This window comes from Sturnira hondurensis, unplaced genomic scaffold (genome assembly GCF_014824575.4).
Source record: "Sturnira hondurensis isolate 20B ecotype Veracruz unplaced genomic scaffold, ASM1482457v3 Scaffold0024822, whole genome shotgun sequence".
Classification (NCBI taxonomy): domain Eukaryota; kingdom Metazoa; phylum Chordata; class Mammalia; order Chiroptera; family Phyllostomidae; genus Sturnira; species Sturnira hondurensis.
This window is the reverse complement of record NW_028097453.1, coordinates 2,731,807-2,744,474: the sequence shown is the minus strand read 5'-3', so window position 1 is coordinate 2,744,474 and position 12,668 is coordinate 2,731,807. Positions and strand designations below refer to the sequence as shown.

The window sequence follows — 12,668 nt, the reverse complement described above, 5'->3', positions numbered from 1 at the left end:
TTTTTGCATCTATCCAGTTTTCCTAACACCCTTTTTTTTGAAGAAACAGTCTTTACCCCATTGTACAGGATATATTCTTGCCTTTTTTGTCATAGGTTGACCACGTAGGGGTGGGTTTGTTTCTGGGCTCTTTATTCCGTTCCATTGACCTATGTGTTTTATGCCAGTACCTTGCTGTTTTGATGATTATAGCCCTCGAGTAGAGTTTGCTCTCAGGTAGTGTCATACCTCTGCCTTTGTGCTTTCTCAAGATGGCTCCGGTTATTCGGGGTTTTTTTGTGGTTCCATATAAATTTTAGAATGATTTGTTTTAATTCTATGAAAAATGCCATTGAAAGTGTGATAATATTGCATTGAATTTATAGATTGCTTTGGGTTGTATGGACATATTTTAATGATGTTAATTCTTCTTATTCATGAGCACAGTCTATTCTTCCATTTATTTCTATCTTCATTTTCCTACTTAAGTGGAAAGTATAGTTTCCTACTTATAGTTTCCAAGTGTAAGTCTTTTACCTCCTTGGTTAAATTTACTCCTAGGCATTTTATTATTTTTGATGCATTGGGAAATGGGATTGTTTTCTTAATTCTCTGATAGTTTATTATTGTATAAAAATGCAATCTTTTTCTGAATATTAATTTTATATCCTCTTACTTATCTGAATTCATTTATTATAAATTACAGGTTTATGGTGGAATCTGTAGCATTCTTTTTTCCTCAATCTTCTGCTTTTAATAGTTAGAGAATTAACACAGAAAATGAATGAAAATGCTAAGTTGTTAGCTTCCACGTAAGACTTAGTTTAGAACTTCATGAAATTTACTTGACAAATTACATTGAATGAACAATGTAAATAAATAAATTCTATGAAAGATTGTAAATAAAGTATTATATCGTTGCAGTTGTCAATTTGATAGAAGTCTTCTTTTTGGAGTCCAAAAAGAGTGATGATTTGAATAGCCTTATTTAACATTTATATTTAAAATTACAAAATAACTGTAATTTTAGTTGAATTTACCTATAGGATACTGAATTTTTATGTATTTTGACAACTTAAGAGGCCTAAGTATGTAAGTAAAATAAATGGAACTTAGAAAAGAGGTAGTTGACATATATTTGGTTGACCAAAAACTCTATTATGTTTTTTCTGTAAAATAAAGACACATTTTTCATTTTCACCAATAATGTTATTGATCTGGATATTTTGAGTATGTCGGCTCTCTCCTGCTATTGGTTTCTAGTGGGCAGAGGCCAGGGGTGCTGCTAAACCTTCCAACGCATAAGACAGCCCCAAAGCAAGGAATTATTTGGCCAAAATGTCAGTATACCAAGAAACTCCACAAACTATTTTTGACGCATTGGCTCAGTCACAGCACCTTCTCCATACTCTGCACAAATCTTTTCTTTTGAGTTTCAGGTGCATTTTTTACCTTTCTTTTCATAATAACATATAATACACCAAAATGTTATGTATTTTCTTTCATCTTCAATATTAAAATGGCCACAAAAGTTCACCAATTTTGGTAAATTTTTTTAAAAGCATACTAATATGACAGCTGTCACAATACAATCTAGTAAAATTGTTTTGAATGAAGTTAAAGGCAACTAAGCGCTACAAGAGCCATTGTATAGAAAAAACATAATGGGCCCTGGCTGGCGTAGCTCAGTGGATTGAGTGCAGGCCTGTGAACCACACAATCACAGTTCAATTCCCAGTCAGGGCACATGCCTGGGTTGCAGGCCAGTTCCCAGCAGGGGACTCACGAAAGGCAACATACATTGATGTTTCTTTCCTTCCCTTCCTCTCTAAAGATAAATAAATAAAAATCTTTAAAAAAACCCATAATGGACTTTTTGGCCAACCCATCAGTGTGGTACAGCTTTGTGTGAGGAGGTGAGCTGTGTTCACCGAGGCTGCCGTCTTAAAACCCCTTAATTCTCAGTTGCAACAAATTCTTCATCTGACATAGTCCAATTTGTTTAGTTTTTCTTTTGTTTCCCTTGCCCTAGCAGATATATCAGAAGAAGTAATGCTAAGAGAAATGTCTGAGATTTTACTGCCTATGTTCTCTTTTAGGAGTTTTATGGGTTTGGATGTTATATTTAAGGTTTTAATCCATTTTGAGTTTATTCTTGTATATGATGTAAGAAGGTGATCTGGTTTCTTTTTTGCATGCGTCTGTCTAGTTTTACCCACACCACTTATTGACTGTCTTTACCCCATTATACCGTTTTATGTTCTTGCCTCCTTTATCAACTATGAATTGACCATATAGGCATGAGTTTATTTCTAGGCTCTCCATTCTGGTTTTTGAATCTCTATGTCTGTTTTATATGCCAGTACCACACTGTTTTGGGTACTATGGCCTGATAGTATAGTTTGATACCAGGTAATGTGATACCTCCAACTTTATTCTTTTTTTTTCATGATTGCTATGGCTCTTTGTGATCTTTTGTAGTTCCATACAAAGTTTAGGATTATTCGTTCTAGTTCTGTGAAATAAATATGCCTTTGATATTTTGATAGGAATTGCATTGAATCTATAGATTGCTTTGGGTAGTATGGACATTTTAATGATGTTAATTCTTCCTATTCATGAGCACTGTGTATGCTTCTATTTATTTGTATCTTCTTCAGTTTCTTCTGTTAAATTTATTCCTAGGTATTTTATTATTTTCCATGCATTTATAAATTGGATTGTTTTCTTAGTTTTTTTTAGTATAAAAATGCAGACTATTTCTGAATATTAGTTTTGTATCCTGCTGCTTTACTGAATTTATATATCAGCTTCAGTAGTTTTTTGGTGAAATCTTTAGGGTCCTTTATATATAGTCACAAATTATTTGCAAATAATGACAGTTTTATATCTTCCTTTCCAATTTGGATGCTTTTTATTCCTTGTCTGATTGCTGTGGCTGGGACTTCCGATGCTTTGTTGAATAATAGTGGTGAAAGTAGACATTCTTGTCTTGTCCTTGATTTTACAGAAAAAATTTTGAGCTTTTCACCTTTAGGTAGGATATTAGCTGTGTTTTGTCATATATGGCCTTTATTATGTTGAGGTATGTCCCTTCTATCCAAATTTTGCTGAGAGTTTTTATCGTGAATGGGTGTTGGATTTTGACAAGTGCTTTTCTGCATTTATTGATATGATTATGTGATCTTTATCTTTCATTTTGTTTATGTGATATATCACATTAATTGATTTGTGGATTTTGTATTAGCCTGGCATCCCATAAATAAATTCAACTTGATCACGATGTATGACCCTTCTAATATATTGCTGTATTTGATTGGGTACCTTTGTATCTTACATTCATAAGGGAAATTGGTCTCTAGTTTTCTTTCTGTGGTGTCTGGGTCTGGTTTCGTTGTTGGGGTAACGCTGGCCTTGTAAATCGAGTTGAAGAACCTTCCTTCTGTTCAATGTTTTAGAATACTTAGGAAAGAATAAGTATTAATTCTTCTTTGAATATTTGTCAGAATTTACGATGAGGCCAGTCAGTTCAAGGCTTTGTTTGTTAGGAGTTTTTTGACAACTGATTCAATTTCATTGGCAGTCGTTGTTCTGTTCAGATTTTCTGTTTTGTTTTGTTTTTTCCTGACTTAGCCTTTGAAGATTGTATATTTTGGGGACTATATCCATTTCAGGTTTTCCAATTTGTTGGCATATAATTGTTTACAGTATTTCGTTAAAATCCCCTGATTTCTGTGGTGTTGCTCGTCACTTCTTTCCTTTCTGATTATATTTGCTCTCTCTCTCATTTTTTTTCTTGATGAGTGTGGCTAAAGGTTTATCATTTTAATCTTTTCAGAGAACCAGCTCTTGGTTTCATTGATTCTTTTTTTCTGTTTTTATTTTAGACTCTATTTTGCTTATTTCTGTGCTGATCATTATTTTTTTCCCTTCTACTCACTTTGGGCTTTTCCAGTTCCTTTAGGTGTAAGTTTTGGTATTTTTATTTGAGATTTTTCTTGTTTCTTTAGGTAGGCCTGTATTTCTATAAATTTCCCTTTAGAACTGCTTTGGTTCTGTCTTGTAGATTTTGGATTATTGTGTGTTCATTTTCATTTGTCTCAGTGTATCTTTTTATTTCTTTCTTGATCTCGTTGTTGACCCATTCATTGTTTAATAGGATGTTATTTAGCATCCATTTCTTTGTGTGTTTTTCAGTTTTCTTCTAATTGATGTATAGTTTCATCCATTGTGATTGGAGAAGATGCTTGATAGGATTTCAACCTTCTTAAATTTTTTGAGACTTATTTTGTCATGTGACATGTAGTCTGTCCTGGAAAATGACCCACGTGCCCTTGAGAAGAAGATGTATTCTGCTGCCTTTGGGTGCTAAAAGGTGTCCTAAAATATTAAGTCCATCTGATGTAGTGTGTTATTTAAGGCCACTGTTTTTATTGTTGGTTTTCTGCCTAGATGATCAACCCAGTGGTGTCGATGGGGTTTTGAAGTCCTGCACTATTACTGTGTCACTGTCTTTCCCTGGGTGCCTGTCAGTATTTGCTTTAGGTGCCCCTGTGTTGGGTGTGTAGGTTTTTATGAGAGTTAGAGCCTCTTGTTGGATTGATTCCGTTATCATTATCAAATGCCCTTCATTGTCTCTTTTTACAGCCTTTGTTTTAAAGTCTCTTTTCCCTCGTCTGAGTGGTGTTACTCCAGCCTTTTTTCATGTGAATGTGCCCGAAATGCCTCTTGCTATCCCTTTACCTTCAGTCTGCGGGTGTCTTTTGATCTGAAGTGGGTTGTTACAGGCACATATGTACAGGTCTTGTTTTTTTAAATCCACTCAGCCACCCTGTGTCTTTTGATTAGAGCATTTATTCTACTTCCATTTAAAGTAATTATTTATATATTGCCATTATGTTGTTTTCTGATTGTCTTTGTAGCTTTTCTCTGGCCCTTTTTTATCTCTTGTTCTCTTTTCTTGTATGTGGATGACTTTCTGTAGTGCTCTGCGTTGGTTCTTCTTTCTGTGTTTCTTGTGGATCTCTTACAGATTTTCGGCTTGGGTTTACACGGGCTTCCTATATGCCGAGCTCCGATACAGTGGACTGTTTTAAGTTTATGGTTGCTTAGGTCTGAACGCATTCTAAAACACTACACTTTTTACTCACCCCATCCATGTTTATTCTTTTGTCAGTTTTTTACTTCTCTTTTTGTGTGTATTTCTTGATTTCTTGTTTTAATTACACATGATCTTTCTACGTCTGTTTTTTAACTTTTGCTCCAGCTTTATCTGTGATGCACCACTTTGAAGTGTTTGCCTCTATCATGGATAATTTTTTTCTTTTCTATATTTATTCACGTTTTTGCTCTTCCTAAAGAAACCCTTTAACATTTCTTGTAAAACTAGTTTAGCGGTGATTAACTCCTGTAGCCTTTTGCCGTCCAAGTCTAACCAGGCCCGACCCTGCTTCACTTCTGAGGTCAGATGAGATCGGGCGCGTTCAGGGTGGTATGGCCGTAGACAGCCTTTTCTCGTGTGGGAAATTCGCCGTCCCGTCTTTGGCTCTAAGTGACAGCCTTGCTGGGCACAGCAGTCTCGACTGCGGTCTTTGCCTTTCATCATTTTGAACATTTTTTCTGGCCTGGAAAGTTTCTTCCGAGAAATCAGCCGACGGTCTCAGGAGTGCTCCCTTGCACATTATCCGTTTTCATGACTGACTGATTTTCTCCTGCTGATTTTAAGACGCTCCCTGTCTACAGCCTCTGGCGTTTGAATGACGGTGTGTCTGCCCATGGGCGCTGTGCATTTGTTCGTGTTTGTTTGGTAAGGCCCTCGTGCTTCCTGGACTTGTATGTCTCTTCCCTTTACCAGGTTAGCAGAAGTTTTCAGTCATTAGAAAACACTCGAAGTAACATTTTTTCAACCCCCCTTTCTCTCTTTCCTCTGGTACCCCTGTGACGTAGGGGTATTGATATTCTTGTCTGGACTTCTGTCTTCTTTCACTTGGGATGTGTTTCTCTGTCTCCTCATTTCGCTGCCCCCTGTGTGTGTTTCTGTGTTTTAGGCAGAGCTGCTACATCTCTTGGTCCTGGCAGAGTGGCCCGGCAGGTGTCCTGTGCGGCCAGTGGCACAGTCGCCTTTTGCACCTGGGAGCTCCAGGTGTGTCCCCTGCGCTGACTGGAGCCTCGGTGGCTTGTTGGTACATTGGTGGGTGGGACCAACCCTCACGCTGACTGGGTGAGCAAGCTGAGCATGTTCACGTTGGATGAGCTGTAGCGCGGCGGCTGATAGGAGCGGCCACAGCAGGGTCTGGTGCCAGCCCGGTCTGCCCTTGGGTGTGTCGTTTGTGGAGCTTGTTGGGGGGTGCTCTGGTGGGGTCTCAGCCTGGCTGCCAGGTATGTTGGTTCTGGATCCTCTTGTGGGCAGACTGTAATGAAGGTCAAGGTCACCACTGCTTGTGCCAGGTTTGGGGCCGTCTGGTAGGAGCTACAAAGTGATCCCAGGTGCTGCTTGTGGTGCTGGGAAATGCTTGGGAGAGGCTCTCCTGCGAGTGAAGTCAGCTGCCACCAGTGTTGTGCTTGGCCTTCTCTGATGGGCACCTGTTGGGGGCCACCACCAGCTGCTTCTCGTGCCACATTGGTGGCTGCTTATTTAAGGCTCTGTTCCAAGTCAAGACTGGCCACCGCTTGTGCCAGGCTTGGGGCTACCTGATGGGAGTTACAGTACAGTTGAGAGCAGTCACTGCTTGTGCCAGGCCTGGAATGGCTGAGCAAGAGGCACAGGGCATGCTGAAGCCAGCCACCGTGTGTTTGGGGTTTGTGGGCCTTTGAGGGGTTTTAGGAAGGTTGCAGCTCAGGCGGAGGCAGGCTGCTGCTTGTGGGGGAGCTGCTGGAGTTGGTTCAGGCTCAGCATGTGAGCTGGGTGGGGCGGATCTCAGGGGATCAGCAGAGCAGGGTGCATGGTGTTAGCCAGGTTAATCCAGAGCTCAGATCTGGCACCTGCCTTGCGTGCGGGATCGGTGCAGGGAGCTTAACGAAGGAACACTGGCATCCGCCAGCACTTCTCTGCCTGGAGGAGGTGCCCCGACTTTTGCCTCGTTAGCCCTTACCCTGAAACTAGTCAGTTGAGCTCCTCCCCTTATATCCTTGGCTCTTTTCAAGGTGCTGCCTCTGCACTAGAGCCTCTTGGCAGTGAGTTTGTGAGTCTGCCCGTCGTCCCTTTAAAGCCCGCAGTGCCCAGTCCTCTGGCAGCCTTTCCTCTCACTCAGACGCAGTCCCCGCTGGTTTTCATGGCCCCACGTCATAGGGACTTCACTTCCTGGCAGTGGGACTCTGGGCTGGGGACCCCCGTATATGGCTGAGACCCCCTGCTCCCAGGGGAGGGGCGGGGGGGGGGACCTTCTTAGCCAAGGTATCCATCCCATCGCTTAACTGCCACAGGTGGGTGTGGGACCTGCCCCTTTCAGCATTTCCACCCCTCCCACCAGTCTCCAGGAGGCTTTTCTTTGTCCTTAGTTACAGGCATTCAGCTCAGCGAGGCTTCAGATGGTTCTCAGGTTCTGTGAATTAGTTGTAATTTTGATGCGGTTGTGGGCGAGATGAGCACAGCATTGACCCACTTTACCATCTTGACCAGAAGTCCCATTTATTCTTTTTTGATGTAATCGTAAGTGCAATTGTTTTCTTAATTTCTCCTTCTGATTGTTCATTGCTCTGTGTTAATTTTGTGTCCTGCTACTTTTCTGAATTATTTTATTCTCTTAATTTTTGGTGGATTCTTGAGTGTTTTCTGTATATAGTGTCGTGTCATCTGCAAATGGTGATGGAGGATTATTTTGAATGATGTCTGGAAAACTATCTTCAGATCTTGATCATTGATGATTCTGTGAATGCGAAGGGTCACAGGGAAAGAAAAAGCCTCCAGGTGGTGACACTTGGTGATTCCCTTCAGCTTCCTGCACGATGGACCCTGACGTGATGCCCCAAATCTGTAAGCCAGACTTGAGTGAGCTTTCAGAGTTTTTCATTCCAGTAAAACATAGTAAATATGAATCTGCCTATATACTCACACACTTACATGACAGAATTATAAGTGTACAGCTTGAGACACTTTCACAGACTGAACACATCCATGTTGCTCAGATGAAGAGACGGATCGTAGGGGAGTCCCGAGGAAGACCCCCCCCCCCACGCACGTCTGGTCTCCACTCCCACGGGGGTAACCGGTTCCCTGCTGCTAGGGCACAGGTTGATTTTGCCCTTTCTGTACGTAAGTGAAGTTATACACCACATACACTTGTAGTCTAATTTCTGTGTGTGTGTGTGTGTGTGTGACAGTATTTAGTGCCGGTGGGCCCCTGGGTGTTCAGAGGGTCGCAGTTGGTGGTGACTCACAGTGTCTTGTGCAGTGGGATGGTGGCTGAGTCTGATGCCTTTAGTTCAGTATCACGTTCGTGAGTTTCACTCATGCTGGTGCGTGACTGTAGTTTACTCAGTAGAACGTCCCAGTTATGAATCCGTTCTGCTGTTGACGGGTAGTTTACGTTCTGGGGGACTCGTCATTGCGACTTCAGTGAACATTTGAATGTATAAACGGACAGCCAGTGATTACTAGATATTTGAAAAATCCTTCAGCATGAAAGAATAGAAAAGAAACCCAAAAATCAAAATGAAAAATCAAAGGAAGAATTTGAGGACATTTTCAGAAAATAAACAAAAGACAAAAAAAAAAGCAAATATGAGAGAACAGTTGTGTTGCAAGGGAAGAAATACAAAAATAAATTTCAAGAAAAGTTCCTTAAACCGAAAGACATGAACTCTGATCTAGGGGAGATTCCCCTCACAGTACACAGTAAAGGACTCCCGTCAAGGCACGTGGTCATCAAGTTCATTACAAGGAGCACCACGCATACAGGGGAGATCAGGAGGGGAGCGCCTGGCCGGCAAAGGGCCAGGAATCAGGGTGGCGCTGGCGTTTGCAGGAGCGGCATTGGACGCGAGAAAACAGGGGAACGATGCTTCCTGGGGGAAATTTATGAACAACTTAGACTTGTGTATCTGCTGTAACTTTTGATCAGAAAGAAAAAAAGGACTCGTGGACTCAGGCAGCGCTGTGGTGATTGTGGGGTGGAGGTGGGAGAGGGCGTGGGGGATGCATTGTGGTCATGGGAACGAAGCAATAAAAATGAGCTATTTTCAAAAAAAGGTATGAGGGTAGAATACATTCATTTTCAGACATGCAGGAATTCAAAAAATTACCTTTTTGACCCCTTTCTCCTGAAGGATGTGCTCCTAGAAGACGTGGGACCTCGGGAATGGGGATTGGCCGCAGAGAGAGGTGGAGGCACCCACGGGGGTGACCGCAGAGGGAATCCTGGGAGGGATCCTGGCCGAGCAGCTGGCCCGAGCGCAGCTGGTCTGAGCGCAGCTGGTCCGCATGGAGCAGGGAGACAGAGGGCTCTGGGAAGGGGGTTTCTAGGAGATTTTCTTTTTTTAGGAAAAAAAGAACTTCAATTAATTTTTTCGCATTTAGTATTTCAAAAATGGTAAATATTTTGACTGACCTCATAGAATATATGGACGAATATAAAATATAGCTCACAGGGAATGCTAACTTCATGGTGATAATACTGTAACTACTGATTACTGATTTCCCAAAAAGTCAGTATTACTGTGTTGGGAGGATGTATGTTTTGGGGGTAGAAGTTCGGGTGTGGGGATTAGAAGTGAAATAGTTAAATTTTCACACCACAAGGTGGGGCAAAAGTAGGCTTACAGTTGTTTGTGTGGAAATTAATATAATAATAATTTAAGAATAAACTGTTTCACATACTCATAACAGTAAACCTACTTCCACCTTCCCCCCAATATTAGGATGATTTCTAAAATCACATATTAAAAAATAGTAGTATAGACATATTATTTAGATGTATGGAGGTAAATATTGAGAGAGACAACTAAAATCAGATGCAAGTTATTTTTTTTTAATGAATGAAACTTGGAGAAGAGATGGGTTAGGGAAATCCGAGGCTTTTCCCTGACTGATATTTTGGCACTGTGATTACTTTTAAGTGATGAAAGTCTGTGTATGCCTTGCTTGATAAAACTAAAAACTAAAACTAAATACATATTGGTCACAAGTTCCTTTAAGGAGCATTAGGATTAAGCATCCCCAGTAAGAGGGAGTCAGCTGTAATAGAGAACTAGGAACATGTTTACCTTTCGTATTTAAAAGGGCTTTTTTTCTTTATTTCTGTTTTTGTTCTGTTTCACCCAAGGGTTTCAAAAACAAACCAAAAAAGATGGGTCACATAAAGCCGGACCTGATTGACGTTGACCTGATCAGAGGTGAGTTCCAAATTCGCCTTGTTTCTCACGTGTGTTATTTTATGGTGATTACTTTCAGGTCAGTACCTTATGTGATCACAAACTCAGCCTCGCAGAAGTAATCCTCCTCCCTCATCGTCAGGCTTTGGCACCTCCACTCTGCTTTAGTGCTGTGTGGAGGTTGTGTGGTTTCCATCAGGGTCAAGAGGGAGGGATGAACTTGGAACTAAGAAAACATGACTGCATTGTATGACGTTCAAGTGAGTCTGGCTGGCTTTAGCTTCTGCCCTCACGATTGAGACAAGAAGCCATTACCTCCAAGAGGGCTCTTTTTACCTGGATAGGCTGCGGGCTGATTTTGCTCTTGCAGCTTTGAATATAGTTACAAATGGGCGTCAGTCTGTAGCATATGGGAGTGTCTGACATTTTGTTTTACTGTATATTTCAAGGCTCCACATTTGCCAAAGCCAAGCCTGAAATCCCCTGGACGTCTCTGACCCGGAAGGGGCTTGTTCGAGTTGTGTTCTTCCCGTTGTTCAGCAGTTGGTGGATTCAGGTGACCTCTGTAAGAATCTTTGTTTGGCTGCTACTGCTTTACCTCATGCAAGGTAATTGGAGACGTCGGAACAGGTTATGACCGCTCTTTTGCTGCTTTTGCTATTAGATAGTATATACCTTACTGTTTTGTTTTTTAAATTCTCACTCAAGGGTGTGCTTATTGAGTTGAGAGAGAAAAGCACCAGTGTGAGAGAGACACCGAATGGTTGCCTCCTGTACGTGTCCCACACGGGGCTCAGACCCGCAACCTCGTGGTGTATGGGATGACGCTGCGCCCGAGCCACCCAGCCAGGGCCAGGCCTTCTTGTTCCTCCATTTATCCTTTCATTAGATTAGATTCACAAAGAAACGAAGGGCCGCAGGCCATCTGGAGGTCGCACTCAGGGGGAGCAAGCACCGTGGGGGGACTCTGTTGGGCATCGGGTGTGCGCCGTCTCGGGGTCGGACCCCAGACTCCCTTCTCTTCTCTGGGTGTCCTCGTCAAGACCTGTTGCTTTACACATGATCGACACCCTGATGACCCTCAAACGTGTGTCTTCAGGCCACATCTCTCTGCCAACTTCAGACTTGTAAATACAACCACGTGCTTGACATGTCCGTGGAGATTTAATAGGTACCTTCATCTTAGTCATACCCAAAATGGAACTCTAGGGGTTTTTTCCCCCACAGACTTTTTTCTTGGTACAAGCTTGCTACTTTTTAGGACTTCCCACATTTCATTAAATACTCTCATCAACCACCCAGTTTTCAGGTGAAAAATTGTCTATTATTCCCTGCCATCAACTCTCACGTCTGAGGGTCTGTGAGCTCGACCTCCAAAGCAGGCCTGGCCTCTGTCTGTCTGTCTCCAGCCACCGCCATCGTCTGCAGCCCCAGCATCCCTCCGCTCGGCTGTTGGAGTAGCATCTTCTCTGAGTCTCTCCCAGCCATTCTTTTCACAGTGCACAGAGAAACCCTTTAGGACAGAAGCCACATCATACCATTTTCCTGCTTAAAACCCTTCAGCGACTTCTCATTTCCTGGAAATCCCAACTTTTTACCAGGGCCTGCAGTGCACGGCCTGACCCGTTCCCTGCCAGGCTCTCAGAGGTCACGCCTGGCCTCTCTCCCCCTGGCTCACTCCAGGCTCACTGGCCTCTGTTCCTCAGCTGTTCCGTCTGTTTGAAACAATCTTACAGCTTTTCACGTGGCTGTCTTTTTTCCTCATCTTTAGGAGAGCTGTAAGGTTCAGAGGGAGGCTGTCCGTCTCTAGACTTTCTGCGGAGTCCTGCGTTCCCCAGTCGCGCTCGCAGGGGGCTACTTTAATTATCTGTTGCAGGCACTACCCGAGGTTGTTTTTCTCTGCCTACTGCCTGCGGGTGTATCCTCTGTACCACTGTAGCGCCACTGCCCACCAGGAATACTTTCTGAAAGCGGGCAGTGCGCGCTTTGGGTGGGCCTGTGCCAGAAGACGTGAGTTAGCCAGGGGCAGTGGAGGTTGGCGTGGGTGCAAGGGTGTAGGGTGATTGTTGTTTTGTGTTGGTTGTTTTGACTAGTAATGAAAACTGTAGGAATTTACAAATCTGTAAGTTTAGTTTTTAAAGTCGTGACAGTGCCGTCCAGTAGGAGTTCCGTGAGGATGGCCGTGTTCTGTGTCACTGCGCAGCAGCGGTGACCCTCAGCCACGGGCGGCTGCTGAGTTCTCCAGGGGTGCTTAGTGTGGAACGGGGCTGAAGTTTAGGTTTTGCTTAATGGTGATTAAGTCCTCATACTATCGTTTTAATGTCTGTATAATCCATTATATGGGAACATCGTTTAAAACTTACATAATGTTTTGTAAGTCT

The 12,668-nt window shown here is 42.5% G+C and overlaps 1 protein-coding gene across 4 annotated transcripts in view; it reads left to right on the top strand.

Annotated features, from left to right (window-relative positions):
- Nucleotides 1–12,668, top strand: part of PHTF1 (putative homeodomain transcription factor 1) — a 44,128-nt gene that overhangs the window by 14,068 nt on the left and 17,392 nt on the right. For 2 of the 4 annotated variants that reach the window (XM_037038730.1, XM_037038729.1), the window contains 2 exons: nt 10,239–10,308; nt 10,737–10,895. In XM_037038730.1, coding sequence (XP_036894625.1) covers nt 10,239–10,308; nt 10,737–10,895 — 229 coding nt within the window. Of the gene's footprint in view, nt 1–7,929; nt 7,952–10,238; nt 10,309–10,736; nt 10,896–12,668 lie in introns of those variants that run through there. The other 2 variants (XM_037038731.1, XM_037038732.1) reach the window with 2 other exon arrangements.